This window comes from Alosa pseudoharengus, unplaced genomic scaffold (genome assembly GCF_046254945.1).
Source record: "Alosa pseudoharengus isolate Yale_2024_CS ecotype anadromous, Long Island Sound unplaced genomic scaffold, YU_APseudo_1.1 YU_APseudo_1.1_scf_9, whole genome shotgun sequence".
NCBI classification, from domain to species: domain Eukaryota; kingdom Metazoa; phylum Chordata; class Actinopteri; order Clupeiformes; family Clupeidae; genus Alosa; species Alosa pseudoharengus.
The window spans coordinates 37,778,794-37,801,845 of NW_027468881.1; the positions used below are offsets into that span (position 1 = coordinate 37,778,794).

A 23,052-nucleotide genomic window follows, 5' to 3' on the forward strand; every position below is an offset into this window, starting at 1 on the left:
GTTCTGAAAATGTGAAGCAATAGTGTTGGAATCAATAGTGTTGGAATCAAAACTGACACATGGACACACATATACATAAGAAGTAGCCTATAGCTTTACTTAGTCTCTGAAAATGGCTCTTAAATTCTTCAGACAAAATCAAAGTTGGCAAAATGTACTTGTTAAACAATTAGGCAGGCCCTTTGATGATTAAAGTGAAAACATAAATGCTATACGTGTCTGTTGATGACTGAGGTGAAACTCCAGTTACAATCTTATAAAAAAAGATGACCTGGCCCCATATCTTACTATTGTTAAATTTGCTTGCTGCACTCAGGCATATTGTGAATCAAAGCAGGGCATGTGACTTTTAGAGGCCTCCCACTCTTCTCCTATTGTTCTGTTATGACAAAGGACAGGCAAGCCACTGCTGATTTGGTCTGCCATTATTAGGCTACCTCTGAGGAGGCTGGACCCAGCCTGTGATAAAGCAACAGGCCAACAACAGCTGCTGCTTTATCAAAAAGAAAACAACTTTGTTTGTCATTGAGGAGCTTATGAATGAATGCTGGAATTTTCACTCTGAGTTGAAGTACATGTGAATGCCTGAAAACTGGAGATGGGAGTATAGTATTGTTTGCATTTTTATTATTCAGTGGTTTTGGCTCCTGAATAGCTTAGGCTGCAGACTGACCTTAATAAACAAAATTGTACTAGTTAAGCGTCATTTGTGGTTGTCAAATTACCAGACCATTTGACTGTCAAATCAGTGAGAGACAATGAGCAGCTCATTACACTTTGCCATGAAATGCAATTGGCTGTATGGAAACACAAATACACCTTTGTCCATATCATGTGTGGCATTCATGTTTCTGATGACCAAGACATTCTTAAATCTAGGAGATGATGCAGGTTATGGACTGATTGATAATTGATTAGATTAATTCAAATCTAATAATAATAATAATAATAATAATAAATAATAATAATTTAATAATAATTCAAATATTTGCTTTGCATGCTGACAAATATATTACACAGTATATAAATGTGATCTGTTCATCTGTGCAATATGTTTTTATGTTAGCATAATGTTCACTATTCATTGCTCTACTGTTGTTCTCTATGGAAATGGACATTAATTAGGCTTCTAGAGCACAAACATCTAATTTTAGGTTGTGTATATGTATGTAAGCAAGGACATCCTAAACCCCCTTCACATCACAGCAGTATCACTCTTGTTGTGGAAGCATAATCCCCCCCCCCCTACACACACACACACACACTCTTCTCTCTGGCCTCCCCTAAACTCCAGCTCCCTTCCCAAGGGCTTCCAACACACATCAGTTCTGACAGCAGGCCTTCCACCCCCTATGCCTTTGGCCCTAATGCATATGCATGCACACACACACACACACACACACACACACACACACACACACACACACACACACACACACACACACACACACACACACACACACACACACACACACACACACACACACACACACACACACACACACACACACACACACACACACACACACACAACACACACACACACACACACACACACACAAATAAGATGAAGTCACTGTTGAAATTGGAGCTACTGATTCGGTTTATAAACACCGGCTTTACAGTGATTTAAATATAATATAGATTGTGAGGTCATGTGAGCTTTAAAGTTAAGTGAACCCCCGACATGAAATACACAACATTACAAAAGCTATGGGAAACATTCATCATCTGACACTACATTTTGTGGATGTGCATAAATCCCACTGGATGAGACTGGGGACATGCTGTTACAAAAGGAATGCTGACATGCGATGACTCAGTTAGAGCTAATACATTGTTCTTGGTGTTGAATAACTCTCAATGTTCTCACAATTACAGACTACTGGTGTTTAATCTTTGTTATTAAGTATAAGTATAAGTATATATACTCTTTTGATCCCGTGAGGGAAATTTGGTCTCTGCATTTAACCCAATTTGTGAATTAGTGAAACACAAACAGCACACAGTGAACACACAGTGAGGTGAAGCACACACTACTCTGAGCTGCCTGCTACAGCGGCGCTCGGGGAGCAGTGAGGGGTTAGGTGCCTTGCTCAAGGGTACTTCAGCCGTGGCCCACTGGTCGGGGCTCAAACCGGCAACCCTCCGTCCGGTTACAAGTGCAGAGTGCTAACCAATGGGCCACGGCTGCACATTCCTTAGCTCCAATATCTTCAATTTCTGTCAGGTTTGGCTTTCTATTTAGCCAACCATATTGAAGGGCACAGATGATTTCTCATCTGGGAGGATGAACATGACCACAAGAGGGCAGCTCCATACAGTTTTCAGGATGACCACCACTAAGTTTATATTCACAGCCCCAGCCTTTGAAGCATAATGGTTTGAGAGTAAGTAATGTAAACCGTCACAAAAATACATCAGGAAATAGACCTTATTATTTTTTTTTTTAAATAGCCTATTGTTAACCAGCTAAATATCAGCCATACACTATAGAACAGTGACCACTTTATTAATTGGCTATAGCCTTATGCCAGAAATGTTAACATTATAAGTTTATAGCCTACTGTACATGAAACACATGTGATTATAAGAAAATGTCTCTTACCAATAGCTTCATCAAGAAAACATGTGGCATGGAGAGTGATGATATGGCTGCATGATGAACATAAAAATCTGAAATGTCCTGAGTAATTCTTTAGGCAGAGACTTTAATTTACATATTTTTTGTAAATCTTTTGAAAGATTGGTAATAAAATGCATTTAAATGATCCTCCTCAATTTTAGTCATTATCTAATTAGTGATCCCTTGACTTCTCAACTAAAACATTCACTTCTGTACAGAGGAGGATTCAATCATTTGTAATACATTAAAGATATATACATAAAAAATCCAAATCACCCTTGTTTTATGGAGGTTTAGTTGTGTCCTGGCTATTTCAAACCATTTTGTTTTAATCTGGATTATTCTAATCTTGATGATTACAATTTACAGTTTATGGAAAGCAAAAATCCAGTATCTCAAAATATTACAATAAAGAATTTATAATATAGAAATGTTGCCCTGAGAAGAGCTCTAATCAGCTAATTAAGAATTATAATTAAATCAATTTAAATTAAAATCAAAACATCAGCAATGGTTTCTGGAGCCTTTAATCTCTCAGGGCAATGGACTTTTCCACTATATTTTCTAGCTTCTTGAGACGCACCTGTAATCTCTGCATGCTAACCCTAACCCAGGACCAGACAGGCTATGTTTGCTTTTAGCTTTTCAATATTTTAAATGATGGAGTAGGTTATGTTAGCAGCTAGCATCAGGAAACACAAAATGGTTCCAACTTATATTCTATTTGTTTGGAAATGTGTCAACACATTCAGTCCACTCCATCCGATTATTATTCATTTTCTATATATTAGAATTAAAATGTCATTACTGTCAGACATGATACGTCAACTCCATCAGATGAATATTTTGTTTATTTGTGATGGCATTTCATATCTGTTGAGGAATTGTAGGTCATAAAAAAGAAGTAAGTTGTCTCCTAACAAGTGTTTATGTGTTAAGTGTTGATGGTGTCAAAAGTAAAAAAAAAAGTGGTTGCACAAAGATCTCTTAAATGCAAAGTAATTTAATTTTGCCTCATGTTTTGTCCCAAGAATGACGACCATAGTAGACTACATATTTTTTTTAAAATATTGAAACCTATTAATTTCCAACAACTCATTTTCCTTACAAAATTTTTGTTTCATAACAGAGCTACAATAACTGGGTGAGAGACACAAGACATTCATTTATTTAGTTATGTGGTGGTCGAGTACAACATCAGTATTTTACAGTTTTTTTTTTTGTGACAAAAAGAAAAAGGAAAAAAAAAAACAGAAATTAGCATTTTTGGTGTCATGAACATCCACATCATGCAACATCCAAGTGCCTAGTCCTAAAATGGGCAAATCATCAGAAATAAAAAGAAAAAGAAAAAAACATTTCACCATGATGCAAGGGTTTGCACATGGACTATAGGGACATGTCCATACCGATATCATGGGATGACAAAATTGTCCATACCAATATTTCAGTGAACTTGTGTATTATTTGTGTTGTGAAGTCATATTCATTCCGACATGTCCTCATAAAGTGTACATCTCCTGGACAACATTGGCTGAAAACGAAGGGGATTTATCTGGTCCTACCAAAGCTGTAACCAAACCTAGGCCCTTGCTATGAGTGCACTCATGTGTTCATGTGTTTTCAAAATGTATGAGCTGCTTGAAGGTTTTTGAGGCTTCTCAAATGGAATGGCTATTGTCAAAAGTCCCTCAAAACATGAATTAAATCATAAAGTGCAATCCAGTGTTTTCAAGTGGCTGTAATGTGCTCATTAAAGGAGAATGTGTTCTAATAACCTGATCTGACAAAATGAGTCACAAGTCGCACATTCTAAGAGATACAGGCCGATTATTGAGAAACAGGCCGATTACTTCAAAAAACATTGAAAATATTGATTTTCCTTTTTTGGTGTTATATGAAAGAAGAGGCATTCAAAATGAATTTCAAGACAAGAATGTAAAGTTACAAAAAATATTATTCAAGTGCAAATCCAAACTGTATCTGCCTGTAACCTGTAACTTTAAATGTGATTTTCTCAGTTTTTCAATTGGAAAAAGATGGTGGGAGGTCATAAGTGGGTGGGAGGTCAAAATGCTGACAAAATCTTGACAACGATTCAAGATATGACTTTGACCAGGACATCGTTTTAAAGCTCATGGTGTCCTCTGTCCAGTAATACCATAATCTCAATTGTGAATTTTTTCGGTCACTGTGACTCATTTTGCCAGATCAGGTCACATTTGTACCATGGCACTGAGGAATGACGTTGGTAAGATTGTATTTTCAGGTGCTGATGTCTAATAAGTAAGTAATGTATGTCAAAGAACATGTTCAGTTCTTGTCAGTAAAATTGTAATGCATATTGTGTGTGAGTCTTTACATCAGCAGGTTAATTATTTAGATCCATGTTAAACAATGAAGCATACAAGATAACTTAAAAGTGTAAATATGTTTAAAGTATCTCCACGTCATATCATAAAAGAGAAAACATTCTAACAAAAACAATATACTTTCTGCAAATCTCTCAAACCTAAAACAATCATTAAAACTCATTCCAACTTGGGTCCCTACCATTCCACTTCCGGTGGCCATTTTTTTTAAAAAGATGATTTTGCATGATTTGTGAAAAGATGAAAAAACCTTATGCCACTTTCATTTAAATTCCATTTTCTGGATATGAACTAACCATACACCCAACACCTTTATTCCAAAGGTGGTATCAGATCAAAATGTAAATAATAAATATATCTATGTATGAATGCAAAAGTTCTCATTAAGCAAACAAGCAGGCAGATGGAGGTTCATTTGCCCTTCTCAGCTGTAGAAGGTGCGGCAGCTTCCGTTTGTACCCCTGCATCAGAATGTCGCTTCTGAGCCTAAGCATAGCAAAAGAAAGAGAGAGGTGGGGTAGGGGGTGGGGTAGGGGGTGGGTAGGTGGAGGAGGGGAAAACAATTCAGATCTACAAAACATCGACAAAAAGAATTATAGAAATTAAGGACTTCAAAGAGATTCAAAGATTTACTTTTTTTTTGCTAGCAAATAAGGTGTGAAGGAAATGCAAGAACTATAGAAAGGCCCCCTTCACCACATTTGAGGTAGAAACCCAAAAGGCATGCTCCATGAGAATAAGCCAAGTAGCCTTTATTTATCAGTGTACCTGTAGAACTGATATGTGAAAGTACTGCCTTTAGTTTGATACCAGGTTCTTGAAGAACAGCTGGATGGAGTTCCTCTTTTCTCTGCGGGGAACAGTTGGGGATGGATTTTCAGCACTCTCCACAGACTTGTCCAGTGGTGGGGCTGGTGGGGCAGGCGGGGCACTGGGTGGGGCAGCTCGCGCCTCTTCTTTGGCTTTTGGTGCCTGGGGGGGCTCAGGGTTGGCAGCCACAGCAGGAGAGTCCTTTGTGGGCTCTGCAGCCTGCAGTTCAAGAGAATGACATCAGAACTTTACTTTGTGAAATGACTAACTGTACACTGTGACTCACGCAACACTTGCACATGGGGTACAGTCAAATATTATTTTACTAGTGTATTGTGAAGGAATGAATACTATTGTGTCTCCAAGGTCACTGAAAGTAACGTATGCAACAATTTGCCACTCTCTGTATGCTTTAACTATCAGGCAACTTATGGCATCATCTTCAAATTCAATTAAATGGTAAATGGTTATGTGAAGGGTCTTACGAATAGGAACTGAAAGACAACTTTTCACAGCATGACATGGCTGACTATATTGCTAAATGTTAGCAGGTTAGCAAGCAATACCTATCCGGTTGTTAAGTTGTGATGCAATGCAATTGTAATGTGGTAATGCAATTCTTTTTTTCCGGGTCCAAAAGACAGTAGCCTAAAATAAACTTTTTTTCGTTATTCAGAGTAGCCTATACGAAAATTGTCATTCAGTGACTAACTTGCTCACTCAACCTAATAAAATCCTATTTTAAAATCCTATTACTGTAATACTTCAAATAATAGCCGAGTCCTAAATAGACGCCCGTGTCTTTTAAATGCCTGGTGTGGCTACAGGTTTGGGTTAAAGATTATGTGTTTTTTAGTTTCGGGTTGTATTTAATCTTCTAAAACCCGTCAGATCGTCTTTTCAGAACTCTGAAAATAACTTTTTTCAGAACTCTGCCTATATGTCCGACTTCGACATTGGTTCAATTCATCCCTTTTGTTTCAAATTTGTGGATAGGCCGATGGTAAGCTTGTTTTTATGCTGGCAACAAAACAAAAAGGTTCACAAACGTTATTCTTTATTCTAAATGCGTACTACCATGACGATAAAGAGAAAGAAGTAGCCTATGATTTGAAATGTAAGCTGACTGTTTAAAATACAGGAGAAACGATATGGTTCATGCTCTCTCATGCTGTTTCATTCGTGTTGAAAAGGAGGGAGAATGAAACACTATGCACGTTCCACTTTTGCATAAATAATTCTTGAACGGTTTTGGTCAAGGCTGAAAATGCAACTGTATTTAACAGAGGACAGATATAGGTTGCTATTATAGGAGTTTTCAGTGTGATACGATGTCTTTGTGAATTACGTTTGATTAAGACGTGTTTCATCTGTTCCGGCTATCCCCACTATTTAGATCTTATCTAACTCAACATCTCAACACTAAATGAATGATGACCCGTAATTTTCATCGGATAGCCTAGTCATATGGGTAGACATTCAGTGTGTTTGAAATAATTAATTTGATATTTTTTTCCGTCTTTGCAGAGGAAAAGTATTGTGTAAAGGGAATTAAAGGCCTGTCTCATATAGATGCCTGTCTCTAATACTAGACGGTGCAGTTTGGCGATTTGGGAAAATAAAGGCCCGGGCCATTATTTGGAGTTTTACGGTATATCATCTAGCTGCACAGCTACACTAATTACTCTGTTAGAGTTAAGCGATTTTTATTTTACACTCACTAAAACGGAGGTGATGGTGACAATGTTTACAGGTTGCGCTAGTAGGCCTAAATGTTTTTGGACAAAAGAGCTGTTAAGTCTGTGATTATAATTATGACCGCCGCGCAGCGAAGCGGCGGTCATATAGGTTTAGTCAGATTTATTTATTTATTTTTTCTTTTTTTTTCTTTTTCGCATGCCCAAATTTCTGTCAATGATTCCCGGGACACTGAAAGACCGGGGTACACGAAACTTGGTGGGCATGTAACCCCACATGGATAGCATGGAACCATCGTTTTTCGTTTTGATCTGTAGCCCCCCCGCTGGACTGGACCCCCCGAAAGGAGGGCAGGGCAGACACAGTTTTCTGTGAATATCTCGAAAACCGTAGGGTTTAGGAGGACCATTTTTTTTTTGTATGTTGATCTCAAGGGGCCATGTCAACCCATTCCATAACCACTCATTTCATGTATAGCGCCACCTAGTTAAACACAAAAAAGTAAAAATGAGGTGTTGTAATTGAAGGTATCTGTGACCTAACAAAGTCAAAACTGTACAAAATTGGAAGTGTAGGATCATTATGACACCCTCTGTATGCACGCCAAGTTTCGTGGAATTCCGTTCATGGGGGGCCACACAATAAATTAATTTATGTTACTATACACCAACTGGCCTGTAGGTGGCCGGAGACAGTTTTCTGTGAATATCTCGATAACCGTAGGGCCTAGGAGGTCCACCTTTTTTATGTATGTTGGTCTTAAGGGGGCATGTCAACCCATCCCATTACCACTTATTTTATGTATAGCGCCACCTAGTTAAAAATTAAAAAGCAAAAAATTAGGTGTTTTCATCACAATATCTCTGGCTGACAAGGTCAAAACTGCACGAAATTAAAAGTGTAGGATCATTATGACACCCTCCGAATGCATGCCAAGTTTTGTGTACTTTCGTTCATGGGGGGCCTTACAATAAAATAATTTATGTGTACATTTAGTGACGTACACCAACAAGGATTCCCGGGACACTGAAAGACCGGGGTACACAAAACTTGGTGAGCATGTACCCCCACATGGATAGCATGGAACCGTAATTTTTCGTTTTGATCTGTAGCCCCCCCGCTGGACTGGACCCCCCGAAAGAAGGGCAGGGCAGACACAGTTCTCTGTGAATATCTTGAGAACTGTAGGGCCTAGGATGACCATTTTTTTCCGTATGTTTGCCTCCAGGGGTCATGTTAACCCATTTCATGGGCACACATGTGCACAAACAGATACACACACACACACACACACATACATTCACAGTAATCATACGTATGACACATACTCACACAGTAGACATATGTACGCTTGCATGCACAGGCACATACGCAGGCACACACACAAGCACGCACACACACACACACACACACACACACACACACGCATAACATAAACATGTACATGCACACAATTCAAGAATTTCTCAGAATTATGAACAGGCAAGATGGAGGTGGGGTTGTATAAAATTAATTTTACATGTGAAATCTATGAACTAATCATGTTTTGGTACTTGTTGTCTAGCAGATATCAGTGAGAATTGAGTGTGGATAATGCAATTTAGTGAGACAGTTAGAATCATATAGGCCTTTCAGCGTGATTTATTTTTGTGGAAAAAATGTGCTGGACTGGGCGGCGGTCATATTTTGTACCGCTCTGCGGTACATCTAGTTGAGTTCACTTTTGTCCATTTCAGCTAATTGCTCCTCATGGTACACTAGTTGTGTACTCAACTGTATACAGTCCTGAGTCTGTAAGTGGGAAACAAATATGCTGGCTCAGAATGAGACATACTATTCCAGCCCATCAACATGTTGCTTCAAGACCACAGATGAAATGGATGTAAATTTGCTCACTAGAACAGACGACTCTACTTTAAAAAAAAAAAAGGACACACGGATGGAATACAGTGTAATGGAAGCCAGGCTCATTTAACAGTTCTGAAATAATGCAAATCAAAAGAAAAGGCATTCAATAATTCACTGGTGATTTTCAGCAAAGATTAAATATGATGCGTTTTAACAGTTTGGTTAATAAAACATACAGAAACAGTTAAAGTTAAAGACCTAAAAGTATTTTAGTCATTAATTGAGCAATATGAGAAGCAGTTGGCAAACGCTGGTTAACAAAACCTAGACTATTCATTTAGTTTGATTAGACGAATTCATTTTTCTGGTCATTTACCGGTCCAGCTGACTTAGCAGCACCACGAACTCTGCTTGTTGAGGCCACCGCCTGGATCTTAGAGGTCACTTGGTCTAGCAATACCTCAAATTCACACAACTTTGTTACTATATGAATAATAGACTAAGGAATATTAAACTAATTTCCAACTGTTTAAAACATAATTCTTCTGAAGGTGAAGCCCTTACTTTAGGTTTAAAAAAGGACGCAAAAGTTGAGGGCTTCTTCTCAGCCTTTTCCTCCTCCTGTTTGACTGCTGGGGCAGGTTCTAGTTTAGCACAGGCCTCTAGAGTGGCCGCCTTGGAAGCATCAGTCTTCAGAGTAAAGGAAACAAAGAGGTCAGAACCACCATGAGACATGTCCACCTTGAGACATGTCCACCATGAGACATGTCCACCTTGAGACATGTCCACCTTGAGACATGTCCACCTTGAGACATGTCCACCATGAGACATGTCCACCTTGAGACATGTCCACCTTGAGACATGTCCACCTTGAGACATGTCCACCTTGAGACATGTCCACCTTGTCATAAAAAAAGGATCACGTAGTATGGGTGTACCACCTAGATAGAACATGCAAAATGACAGTGTACTCATAAAAGAGGTTAATGTATATGAAGAAATGCAAAATGAAATGCAAAAATGGTAAGTGTACTCATAAAAAGGGGTTAATGTATATAAAGAAATCCCCAAGTGTTCCAGAAACAAGAACAAAGTGCAAAGAGCAGGAAACTGATTCAGGAGGGTGAAACAAAACAGAACATGTTAAGAAAACAATAATACTTTTCACAATCCCCTCTAAGGATTGTGGACAAATTAATGCCAATAAAAAATCAAAACAGCTCCTCCACCAAAAGTATAGAGATAGAGAAATGATTGTTCTGATATTCAGACCTGCATGCAATGCAGAAAGGAGAGATGTAATGAGAGCTTTTAGACCCACAGTACCAACATAATGCTTTTGAGTTACCTCGACCTCCACAGGTGCTGCTGTCTCCTCAACTGCCTGTAAGCAAGCAGAACCAGGTCAATGCATTTCAGCACAAACTGCTGCAGTGCAGGGAAAGAGGACGTCTGTCACAGGAATCAGAATGAAAATAAAAGAAGTTGATCTAGAAGTTGAAAGCCTAAAAGAAGTATTACATTGAGTTTGAAACCACCCTTATCTATATGTGTCACACGATATAGTAAAAAATTTAACGGCAGTAAATTCTCTGGTCCCCTGTATTGAAAATCCAATCAGTGGCTTTGTACCTAGATAAGCAATGGGTTACAGTTCACTTGGAAACAGAAAAGGTGAATACTTTTGGCTCAATACAAAAAGTAGGTTGATGTGGACATTGGACCTTTCAAAGAGATAAAGCAAAAGTTCATTTTGGAGGTTTAAAAAGTATCATAGTCAGTGCAAGTACAATCAAATAGAATACACAAAGCTACCCAACACAGACACAATCATATGGCTATGATGAAGATAATGTGTAGAAGAATGATTTGGTGCATGGTATTTGGGTGAATGGGTGAATGTTCTCATGAAATGATGACTGATAGCACGTAATGACAGCTATCTATGTCATATTAATGTTGTTATGCAAGTTTAAGTGGAATGACATAATTTAAGCAAATAAACCATGCACATATGAAAACTGTGATATGTTCATTTATATGCAAAATCCCATGAGTATTAAATAACATAAGTATATCATAACTACGGACTAGTACAGAGTGAGTTTGGTTAATTTAATAATCTATTGCTTACATTTACCACTGTAGCTGGTTTGGCAGAGGCACTGGTTCCCCTGGGCACTGCCTTAGAGGCCTTCAAGCCTAGTAATACCTCAAATTCACATCACTTTGTTATGGTCTCATATATTTGACTTTGTATTGTGTACTGTAAGTGAGTATGTATTATATAGTTAAAGGTGTTCTAAGCGATGTTTACAGTGACACAGTTTCTAAGTTAAAACATTTTTTGTCACATACAGCAAAACATCTCCTCACGATCCGCTAGCTGCCTGTCACCTAAACACAGCAAAAAAATGTGATCTCTGTAGACATCACAGTCTTCAAAAAAGGCAACAAAAACAGACTGGTACAGCCTGGACCATGAAACATAACAAACTTTTCCAGCCATTCACTGACGAAATGCACGTTCAGGAGAGTTTCAGTTGCATGGGAGGGACAGAGACCAAAACTCTGTTTTGTTTGAACATCAACAGAAGTGACGTTACCCAAATCGCTTAGAGCACCTTTAATTTATAATTGTTGCAACCAACCAACATTCAGTTTTATTATTTAGTCAGAATATTTTGAAAGATAATACACAAAACAATCAAAATAGGCTATAACTCCTGAACTCCCAATCTGTAGCATTTCCTTGGAGGATATGAGAACAATGTAGTATAAGTATAAGTATATATACTCTTTTGATCCTGTGAGGGAAATTTGGTCTCTGCATTTATCCCAATCGGTGAATTAGTGAAACACACACAGCACACAGTGAGGTGAAGCACACACTGAGCAGTGAGCTGCCTGCTACAGCGGCGCTCAGGGAGCATGAGGGTAGGGCACTTCAGCTGTGGATGTGGGCATGGGAGAGCAGTGCTCAACTACTTCCCCCACTCACATTTTTCCTACTGGTCGTGGATCGAACCGGCAACCCTTCGGATACAAGCCCGAAGCCCTAACCAGTAGGCCACGGCTGCCCCAAATGAATTGAATTGAATTCAAATGGTACAATAACTATGTTCAAAGGTAGGCCTACCTTTGGACGGAAGAGTTTGCTGAAGGCACTTTCTTTGGCTGATTTGGGTTTGGCGCCTGCCTCTATCTCCTTAGGTGCAGGCTGTGACTCCTCTTTCTTAGAGGTTGGCTCAGTCTTGCATTCCATCTTCAGTGGTTCTGGCGGGGGAGGTGGGGCCATCTTTCCTTTTGCCTCCACTTCCTGTACCTAAATCAAATAAACAAAAGACATTTCAATTATGAGTTAGGAAAATGCCATTGATCAAACAATTCACACAAAGACATAAGCCTACCACATAAAGGTTTTAGTTGCAATGCTTTCATCACAATCATTTTGAAAGAAATGACATTTGTAATGATGTTGATCATGTCACAGACTCAGACACTCACATTTGCTGGAGCTGTTGTTGCTGCAGTTTCTTTCTGTGACTGTGGGACACAAAATAATAATATGACATTTTACAGAAACACACTGAATCTCCTAGCATTAACACTTACTCTATTAAAGGCATTTACAGAGTTTCCTGAGCAATCCAAAGGAAAGATCTCAAGTAGTGGACTGATGGAAATCAGCCCACATCACAATCATTTCTAGCATAATTTAAGGTATTTTAGGGTTTTTCAGGAATTGTCAAACTGTTGAACTTAGGCTACCTGATGTCAGGACTCTATATGTCAGCAATCAACATTGTATCTTTATTCTAAAAATGTCCCTTAAGATTCCTTCTCAGGGGAATAGAAATGAGTATTTAAATCATTATAGTTAAATATGAGCGCATGTAGGCAATATGAGGGCATCTGTTTTACAAAGTTGAAATCATATTTAAAGGTTTAGTTAGTGACTATATGGTAGGCTACCTATTTGCATATCAAACACAAGGGGAACCATAGCATGATCATGCTAATGAGCATTACACCAATTGTATGTCAAGGTAAGATTTCGTTTTTTACTCTGATTTGACGAGACTATTGTCTTGCGTAAGCATCTACAAATCTGATTAGATTAAGATGAATGTGTAGCACTTACCATCCTTACCAAGTCTATTTGTGTTGAGACTCTTTATCACCATGTATTTTATCACTCAAGCTAAAGCAATAATATTATTGCACATAACATCATTAAAAACTCAAAAACAATCTTGTCTTTCATAGATATATGCTTTTATTACCTGATCTTTCGAAACATCAGAACTTGCTGCTGCTTCTTTGGGAGTTTTGGTTGGAGTCACCTGAGAATGGAATAAAGGCTTGTTTGATTGCTTACGCACAAATTTCAATGTTGGGTGAGAGAGAACATATTTCTCTTGTAAAAATTCCATATAAATCTAAAACGTAATGCTTAATCTTTAAAATATCTTCAAAATGTAGTTTATTTCTGAAGTGATACAGCTTTTGATAAGGATAAATGCTTGCTTTGCCATGGTATGCATTCCTGATGGAGGCTAGCTTTAAGCGCAGGCAGACAAAGGCCTTCATGCAGAGCCAAAATACAGCACACTCCCTGTTGAGTCAGTCATTGTACTCTGGAGATGGCGTAGGCCTCCCCGGCTCTATCTGGGCACATCTCAACTTCCAGATATGCACAGGGCTCCCTTGTGAGCTCACTTTATGTCAGAAACAAAAGGCTGCCACATCCTGGCATGTTCAGAGGCCTGATTTAGCTTGATGTGAGGCCTGTTTTAACTCCATAAGGACATCTGATTTTAGGGCTTAGTGTGTTGATCATTTGGAGTAAACAAACATGCTCATTAACCACACAATGGGTGTGATCACTGACAAGATCATAACGCAGTGACATCACACATAGACTTCTGACCTATTCAGTGTTCTGTTCAGCTGCAGCCAATATAAATAATCATTAGCTGCCATATTCAACAAGTATTCATTGTGTCATGTAAACCATCCCAGCAGTAGCAATCAAAGAAAGCTATTCATATATTTATTTATTATAAATGTGTCACATGCTATTAAAGAAGGAATTGTTAAGCTAAAAAGGACATAAGGGGATCCCCAAGGCATTCATAACTTAATTGTAATCTCAGCAGAAAACATTAAGTAAAGTGATTTTGTTAAATTGATAAATTACTGGTCTTCAATAAAGTTTCAAACAGAAAAGCGTGTAATTAGATATTTGATTTCAAAATCCAAAAGACCTCAATTAATTTCAGCTTAACTTAAGTTGTCTGTCAAAATCAAAATTCAACAACATTAAAGACATGTACTCACAAGTGTTTTAAAAAAGTTCATAACTGGATTATCCTCCGATTGGTTCTGTTCAGTGACAGCTGGACTAGAGTGGAGAGATTCTCTCTCTGGCAGTTCAAGCTCTGTACTGTCCTTTATGTCCACAGGCTCCTATAGGCGAAGCCAGAGGATTGTCAGCTTGGATAAAGTATTAAAACCCCACAGCCAATGTGCAATTCCTGTTAATCGCAGCATTGAGGCACAAACACAATTCCAACCATGCCTCAGCCTACTCGGGGCACTTGCAACAATAATCCTTTTATTAATGCCTGTTCCCCACCCTCACTCATTGATATTCAGCAATGTCCATGGCTTGGTGTGCCACACTTATGTGGTAAACTTATGCACATTTTATTACATGAAATGTTTTACATACACAAATAGCATATGTCTTTTTTATTATTTATTTATTATTGAAATAGAGACTAAAGCATAGCAGTTTTTAATAGATGGACATGAAGATACACATCAGTTTTGTGAGAAAACATTTTTAAAGGATGTTGGACATGCATGGTGGAAAAAGAATAATCAGTAAATTGGTCATTTGAATAATGTAGCCAGACAAAGTAAATTCAAAAGAATGAAAAAACACCTTTAATTTTGTAATAATGTTTCCCAGAGTGTTTAATAAACAACTGAGGTCATTTGAAATTACAAAACAAAAGCAATGAGTAGATTGTCCAGATTTCATGCTTTGATAACAGCAATCTAAGTCTCAGTGGTCAGACTTACGACACTGTCGCTCGGTCAAACTGGAATTTGACCTTCTTCATCCCCCTTTTGACACTCATCATTCTGTTTTGAGATCTTACTCGTATCATTCTCACATTTTGCCACATTATTTGTGGATAGGCAAAGATCAATCATTAACTGGATAGGACTTTGTCTAGCTGAGATTTTCACATTGATTGACTGAATACTAAACAAAGATAAGTCTTCTAAAATCTTAGTGCAGACTGTTTGCAGTTTGATAAGTAACTGTGTCGATTCTTCAGCAGAGAGGCCATTAGGACTTGTATCCTGGGTTATTCTTACTTCCGTGAATTCTGGAACATTTCTAGAGGTCTGTGGAATTTCTGATAGTGTGCTCACCAGCGACTGAATTTCAGCATTTTCAGCATTTGGTGGGACATTTAAATAACCTGGAGAAGTGGAACCCTCACATTCTACATTACCTGCTTGTGTTACAGTTTCTTCTGTTGCATATGACCCTTCTAATTCAGGTGACTCTGAGTCCTGAGGATCCTCTGCATTACCCATGACCTCTTCTGTTATCTCTTTGATAGCTATGGTGTGGTCATCTTCAGTCGCCACAGGATTCTCAGAGGGTGCAAACAGTTTGTTATTATCAATCATGCTTTCAATTAATTCTTCTTGTGCGGAGCTATCCAAAGTATCTTGAACAACAGTATCTTCAGAGCAGTGAATCTCAGCATCACTTTTAGCCTCTTCCTGTGGAGTGACATCTGCTTCTTCTGGCATATCCTGCTCGAAAGGGACTGGTTGAGATTCAGATTGCACGTCAGTCTGTCCAACGTCACTTGAATCCTCAGCATGAAGCTCTTCTTCTGATATTCCCTCAGCCAAGTTTGGACTGTCAGCTTCAGTAACTTCTGATTTGTCACGAGGCACAAAACATTCATTCTTAGGAGTAAATGACTTCATTTCTGCATTCCCCTCACCATTCAGGGAATCGTTTTCATCTATAGGTGCCCCCTTACCAACTTTGGAAAAGTCAGATAGTTGCCCTGATACTGCCTCAGCCATTGGAATGACCTCAAAATCAACAGAGCCCTCTTCAGTTTTAAATTCTGTGAAATCTTCATGGTTACCCAGCTCAAATGATGCAATTTCAATAGGTTCCGTTTCAGTCTTTCCAGTAGGAATTGAAAGATCTAGGTGTCTCAAGTCTTTCAACTGTTCTTCTGGATTGTGGGTGTCTTCCGGTTGCAGAGCTTCAAAATCTGCTGAAGATGGTGTCACAATAGTCTTTGTTTGAGTAACAGGAGTAATCAGCTCCCCTGTAGTTTCTTCAACTGCATAATCTGATGATTCTGACTCCTGAATATCATCAACATTAGTCAAAAGTTCATTATTGATCACCCCAATTGTTATTGGATGATCTTCACTCACTTCAAATTTCTCAGAAGGTGCCAAGCTTTCCTCTTCGGTACCAATTTTGGTATGACTTAAGTGTTGTGCTTCTTGAGCTGAAGTATCTTCAGAAGCATCTTGAACTGAAGTACCTTCAGATGGATGAATCTCAGGGTCTTTACTGGCGTCTGCCTGAGAAGCTAAATCTAAATTGTCAGATTGCACCTCTGTCTGTCCAACACCACTTGGATCAATCTTGTTTTCAATTAATTCTTTTTGTGCGGTGCTATCCAAAGTATCTTCAACAACCGTAGAAGAGTTCAACAACTCTTCAGAGCAATGAATCTCAGCATCGCTTTTGGCCTCTTCCTGTGGAGTGACATCTGCTTCGTGTGGCATATCCTGCTCAACAGGGACTGGTTGAGACTCAGATTGCACATCAGTCTGTCCAACATCACTTGAATCCTCAGCATGAAGCTCTTCTTCTGATATTCCCTCAGCCAAGTTTGGACTGTCAGCTTCGGTAACTTCCGATTCATCAGTAGGCATAAAACATTCATTCTCAGGTACCACATCTTGCTGAGAACCTTTGGCCTCATCCTGAGGAGTTACATCTATTGCTTCTGGTAGTATCTCTGGCTCTGCAGTGTCTTCAGGTTGAGAGACAGATTGCACCTCTGTCTGTCCAACACCACTTGGATCAATCTTGTTTTCAATTAATTTTTCTTGTGCGGTGCTATCCAAAGTATCTTCAACAACCGTAGAAGAGTTCAACAACTCTTCAGAGCAATGAATCTCAGCATCACTTTTGGCCTCTTCCTGTGGAGTGACATCTGCTTCGTGTGGCATATCCTGCTCAACAGGGACTGGTTGAGACTCAGATTGCACATCAGTCTGTCCAACATCACTTGAATCCTCAGCATGAAGCTCTTCTTCTGATATTCCCTCAGCCAAGTTTGGACTGTCAGCTTCGGTAACTTCCGATTCATCAGTAGGCATAAAACATTCATTCTCAGGTACCACATCTTGCTGAGAACCTTTGGCCTCATCCTGAGGAGTTACATCTATTGCTTCTGGTAGTATCTCTGGCTCTGCAGTGTCTTCAGGTTGAGAGACAGATTGCACCTCTGTCTGTCCAACACCACTTGGATCAATCTTGTTTTCAATCAATTCTTCTTGTGCAGAGCTATGCAAAGTATCTTGAACAACAGTATCTTCAGAGCAATGAATCTCAGCATCACTTTTGGTCTCTTCCTGTGGAGTGACATCTGCTTCTTGTGGCATATCCTGCTCAACAGGGACTGGTTGAGACTCAGATTGCACATCAGTCTGTCCAACATCACTTGGATCCTCAGCATGAGCCTCTTCCTCTGGTGTTCTCGTTGACGATTTTGGGCTGTCAGGCTCAATAACCTGTGATTCATCTGAAGTCAAAGAGCTTAGATCAAGAGCAGTAATTAACTCTGACACAGTTTCTTGCAGTAAAGTCTCTGTAGTTGCTGCCTCTGACCCTGTTAAAGGCTGAATTAGTTTGCCAAGCTCAAGCTCTGTGGTAGGATGCACAATAGATGGTTCTTCAATGATAGTATCCAATGACTTAAAAAAAGGCTCATTAGAATTTTCAGGCTGAGTGAGAACTTCAGTGGTATCAACTGCAGCATCCATCTCATTTCCACCCTCAGACCCTTTCATGGAATCATTTTGATATGGACCAGCTTCCAAAATATTTGATGGTTGTCCTGATTCTGCTTCTGCAAATGGAATGACCTCAAAATCGGAAATGTTATCAGGACATTCCCATTCGTCGATGACTTCAGTGGTAAGAAGTTCAGAAGACTGAATTTCAATTTCTTCAAAGTTTCCCGTTTTTGATGAGTATTCCGTGGCAGCCTACAATTAAAGCAATAAATTCCAGACATATCTTTAAAGCACATCATAAATCAATCCCACATTACAGGCTATACATCCTCTGACCTTTAAAAACAGTAAATCCAAGAAGAAAGGAGATTACTGGACACATACTTTTTTATCATAATACTGGATTAAGTATACTGAAAAGAAAATCAAGCATTTAAAGATATTAAGACTACCACTTTACTCAACTTCTAACCTCACCATACTACCTTCTGAAAATAATAAATGCTGAAAATTATTTACCAGATACAAATTCTTTTAAAGTATTTCAGGAGTAAAACACTTTTCCAGTTTATTTTAGTTACTCACAGATTGTAGGTTGTTGGTTACCTCCTCAGCATCAACTTGGTCAGCTGAGACAACTTCTTCTGAATGGGTTTCCACGTCACCCTCCACAGGCTTTGTGTCACTCTTTTTGTTGAAAAGCTTGTTGAAAAAGTTGGTCTTATTTCCACCAGGTGACTTTGATTCTTCAATGACGCATATAGCATCATCGTTTTTTTCTGCTGCAGCTTTGTCAATGGATTGCTCCTGGGATTGTTCCTGAACTCCATCAGTCTCGCCAGCGCCTGTGGCCTCCACTACAGGAGAAGGATCTGCATTTGTTGTGACAGCCAAGGCAGGGCACTGAGAGGTCTCAACAGTTACCTCAGTGGTGGTCACTACAAGAAAAAGCAAGCCTATAATGCAATGTGTAACAAGTGTATTTTACAGATCCCGAACTTGCAAATCTATACTCAGCAGCAAAATATTATCCTTCTCTTGCAGCACATGCATATGATCCCTTTCCCACTATTTTGCAGAACTTTAAGAGACATAACATAGCTTAGATAACCACTATTTTGCAGAACTTTAAGAGACATAACATAGCTTAGATCAGTGTTTTTCAACCACTGTGCCGGGGCACACTAGTGTGCCGTGAGAGATCATCAGGTGTGCCGCAGAAAATTACCCAAATGTCACTCACTGGTCCAGAAAAGCAACTGTTGCATCAAATAATGTATAACCACATGCTCTTGATTGTATGATTGCACTATTTGTTGTATGCAGGCATTGTACAACGGGGGCCCCATATCCAGTATTCACAGAATCATCACATATCCAGTTCATAACAACAATTACATTAGATATAGTCCTACAAATGAAACAGAGGGTGCTTGTTTTATTGAGCAGGTCTTGCATAGAAGCCATAATAAGGCCATATCTGTGTATTATTTGAAGTTTTAGGCTATGGTATGTTTATTTTTTCTTCACACAGGATGTTAGTGTGCCGTGGGACATTTTAAGTGTCAAAAGTGTGCCATGGCACAAACAAGCTTGAAAAACACTGGCTTAGATAACCAGCTAAAGGCTAAGGAAGATGCTACTGTTACAGTTGTATTGTTTAATTACACAATTAGTCAGTACCACTGTGAGTGTTTTTTCCTCCACCAAAGTAGCTGAGCTATTGTTCTTCCCATGATAGTTAATCATCAAAGATCAATATTTTTTTTACACACAGTCCTCTACAGTACACAACAGTCATTCACCACTGATCACACATCCAGGTAATGTATGCTCAGGAATAGATCAAACATCAGCTCTTCGTCTATTCTCCTGTCTACGCCCCAAGTTTACACATTGTTCAACTAAATGGCTCTGTACCATATTGAAAAAGATAACAAAACTGATCTAAGTGTATAGTCAAAGTCACAAGACGCAAGAGAGATTCTAAGCAATTTCACATTAGCTATCAGTATAGTCACATATCGGGCTGCAAAAATAATGTAAATGTATCAAACCATTACAACTGTGATAATATAAAATGATAAAGGCACTTTAAATATACAAAACAAACTTTCAACAACATAAATACATACCTGTTTCAGTCATGTCGTCGGAGGATGCATTGACAGCATGGCCATTAAGATCACCATTTTGAACCTTACCCTGCAACAGGCAAATTTGTTGAAGCAATGCCTAATCACACAAGTCTTATGTTACAGGGCGTTAGGCTAACTCACTGCAGCAACTAAACAACCAGTCACCATGTGATTATTTAATGTTGATGAAGAGCAAACAGTGGTATATAGGAACCACCCAGCTTCAAAAACTTCAGGAGATTACAACTATTTTTTTTTCCAAATGTTAAACAGAGAAAGCTCTTTCTGAATCACATATTTACAAACACTATTTGGTTCTCAAAGTATATTGAATGATACATGTATATAAGTATACAATGTATATAAGAACATAAAATCCTGGAAGCAACAATTACCTTTGGTCCTTTCTTTTTATGAGATGACATTTCATTACCCATTTTGATTTCGGGTTTCTGGTTTGGTTGAAGATCCTACAATCTTTACAATTAAAAACAATTATTAGAACATTTGTGCTCAACAAGATTAGTACCATTGCAGATCAGTAATACTGTCATATTCACATTCATAAACAAAGTCTATTGCATTCATGCATTGTATATTTTGTCATAACTTGTACACGCCGCATTCATCAGTATGAAATCTGTTATTAACATTTGCACCGTTATGCCAGTACTGCTGGTAAAATGTCATAACAATTGTCAAAGGCAGCAATACATTTAAGATGTGAAGTTTTTTCAATAAAGATTTTACCTCAACTTTCTTCCTCAGTTATCTGTCACACTAAGATACGGCCCTTGCGTCCGTATGGTATTTTGAAAGCAGCTAGATCCGTTTGTTAGTATTCCAAGTTTGTGTGGCTGAGCGGAGCACAAGGATGTATGACCAGTGTCGCAGGAGTGCGGTCATATATGCACAGCTCCTGCACTACCTGATTAGAGGGGTGTGGTAGCATTTTAATCAGGTGCTATCACTGAGGTTGAACCAACAGTCTATCTTAAAAGGCCTTTAATCTTTAGAGGCTATAGCCACTGTTATAGTATTTGTTCACATTCTTTTGTTCTCAATAAGTTGCCCCCACCCCCCCATTTTGTGTCATCACATTGATCACCTAGTGATTCACTCTCTCCTGTGTCTGTCTCTGTCTCACGTTCTCTGTCCTGAGGAGGTATGGTTGATCCTCTGCAGGATGTGAATGAAGGTTATGTGAATGAGGGATATTTGGTTACTGTTTTCTTGATGTGGCTTTTAGGAAGTAAATAGTTTTCATTTGCATACTGATAAAAACACTGACAGAAAATGCAGCACTGTCAGTCTACAAATGATTAGTGAAGCATAAATCAACCGTATCAGCGTGTTCAAGGTGGAAGAAGCAAAGTTGTTCTCACTGGTGCAGTCTAAATCAATCAAATGTAAATCTTTATATTTTAAGGGCAAAGGGCATTCTGTTGTATGACTACGTGATCTGAGGCAGACCTAAATCTGAGTGTATGTTTAGAAAAATCTAAAATTATTGATACATCGCAAAAGCTATGCGAAATAATGTGTAGCCTGTACAGATTTGAGCAAACCAACCTTTCAAAATTTGCTTAAAAAGTTGCTTAATGATGTATTAGAAAAACAATAAAATGCAAAATTATATTTTGTGAAGGATATGAATTGGATGCAAGAGATTGAATATTATCAGGACATCTCAGATGGCTTCCAGTCATGTTGTCATTTGATGGAAACCAACTGACACAGTGACTTACCAATAAGACAAATATAATTTCATATCAATGGGAAAAAATGCACAATCAAGTACAATAATAAGCTGAAACTGTTCAGTTCTATCAACACCAATTAGACCTGTTTCACTTTGGCAGCTTTTCCCATTCTGAACTTCACAGCACTTCAACAGGTCACGAAACTTAAAAGTTCCATGGCTGCCAATGCCATCATTGCAATGAGATGCACAGCAAACAATAGAGTCTTCCCACACTTATCTCAGCAGTGAACAACTTGTCTACAGTACATGCATGGAATTTGACTCTTTGCTTCTCCCACAGCTGCAGGCTCCAGAGAATTCAATGCAACACTCCACTTGCTCCACTAACAACGGGGTAGTGATGTAGAAAAATAAATGGCATAATTCAGTTTACATAGGTGCTTCTACAAAATAGAGGGCTACAGCCTCACTACATTTATATAGATGATGCAATTCCAAGCAACATGCCTTTTTGAATTTCTGAATGGGTATACAGAACAGATTCTGGATCTAAAAGCAAAACTAAAAGCATAGTAAAATGCTCCAGTTCTTCATGGTAACCATAATTTGTTAATGTATACACTGGGGGCGAATCTCACATTCCCTGGTGTTCACCTCTGTGAACTTCATCGCTTGCGTCATGCAAGGAATTCTTGGGACATGCAAGCCACTGTTCGACCTCATGCAACCCCTCCCCCTTGACATCCAGTCTTGTCAGCATAA

The 23,052-nt window shown here is 38.7% G+C and overlaps 2 protein-coding genes across 4 annotated transcripts; both read right to left on the reverse strand.

The window, feature by feature from the left end:
* Nucleotides 1-3,771: 3,771 nt before the first annotated feature.
* On the reverse strand, nucleotides 3,772-21,494 carry bcas1 (brain enriched myelin associated protein 1). Of its 3 annotated transcripts, none has more exons than XM_076276547.1 (12): nucleotides 21,336-21,493; nucleotides 20,981-21,062; nucleotides 20,583-20,652; nucleotides 19,033-19,385; nucleotides 14,698-14,826; nucleotides 13,641-13,700; nucleotides 12,862-12,900; nucleotides 12,494-12,679; nucleotides 10,703-10,738; nucleotides 9,919-10,044; nucleotides 5,809-6,027; nucleotides 3,772-5,484 (listed from the first exon to the last, which is right to left on the reverse strand). In XM_076276547.1, the coding sequence occupies exons 2-12, from the start codon at nucleotides 21,020-21,022 to the stop codon at nucleotides 5,410-5,412; spliced, it is 1,335 nt and encodes a 444-aa protein (XP_076132662.1). In that variant the 5' UTR covers nucleotides 21,023-21,062; nucleotides 21,336-21,493; the 3' UTR covers nucleotides 3,772-5,409. The 3 variants fall into 3 exon arrangements, with proteins under 3 accessions (XP_076132662.1, XP_076132663.1, XP_076132664.1); XM_076276549.1 differs by having other exon boundaries at nucleotides 5,396-5,484; nucleotides 5,767-6,027; nucleotides 21,336-21,490; XM_076276548.1 differs by lacking the exon at nucleotides 10,703-10,738 and having other exon boundaries at nucleotides 21,336-21,494.
* LOC143114531 (uncharacterized) lies at nucleotides 15,383-18,748 on the reverse strand. The gene has a single exon (XM_076276194.1). It carries the CDS (start codon nucleotides 18,499-18,501, stop codon nucleotides 15,463-15,465), a length of 3,039 nt encoding a protein of 1,012 aa, XP_076132309.1. The 5' UTR covers nucleotides 18,502-18,748; the 3' UTR covers nucleotides 15,383-15,462.
* Nucleotides 21,495-23,052: the final 1,558 nt, after the last annotated feature.

Excerpts from the sequence above, each read along its gene's own strand:
- LOC143114531 (XM_076276194.1), bottom strand. The coding sequence starts at position 18,501 with ATGAAAGGGTCTGAGGGTGGAAATGAGATGGATGCTGCAGTTGATACC.
- bcas1 (XM_076276547.1), bottom strand. The coding sequence starts at position 21,022 with ATGGGTAATGAAATGTCATCTCATAAAAAGAAAGGACCAAAG. Across the intron at positions 20,653-20,980 it reads ATAAAAAGAAAGGACCAAAG|GGTAAGGTTCAAAATGGTGA; the intron begins GTAATTGTTGCT and ends TGCCTGTTGCAG. Across the intron at positions 12,901-13,640 it reads CTGATGTTTCGAAAGATCAG|TCACAGAAAGAAACTGCAGC; the intron begins GTAATAAAAGCA and ends TGTGTCCCACAG.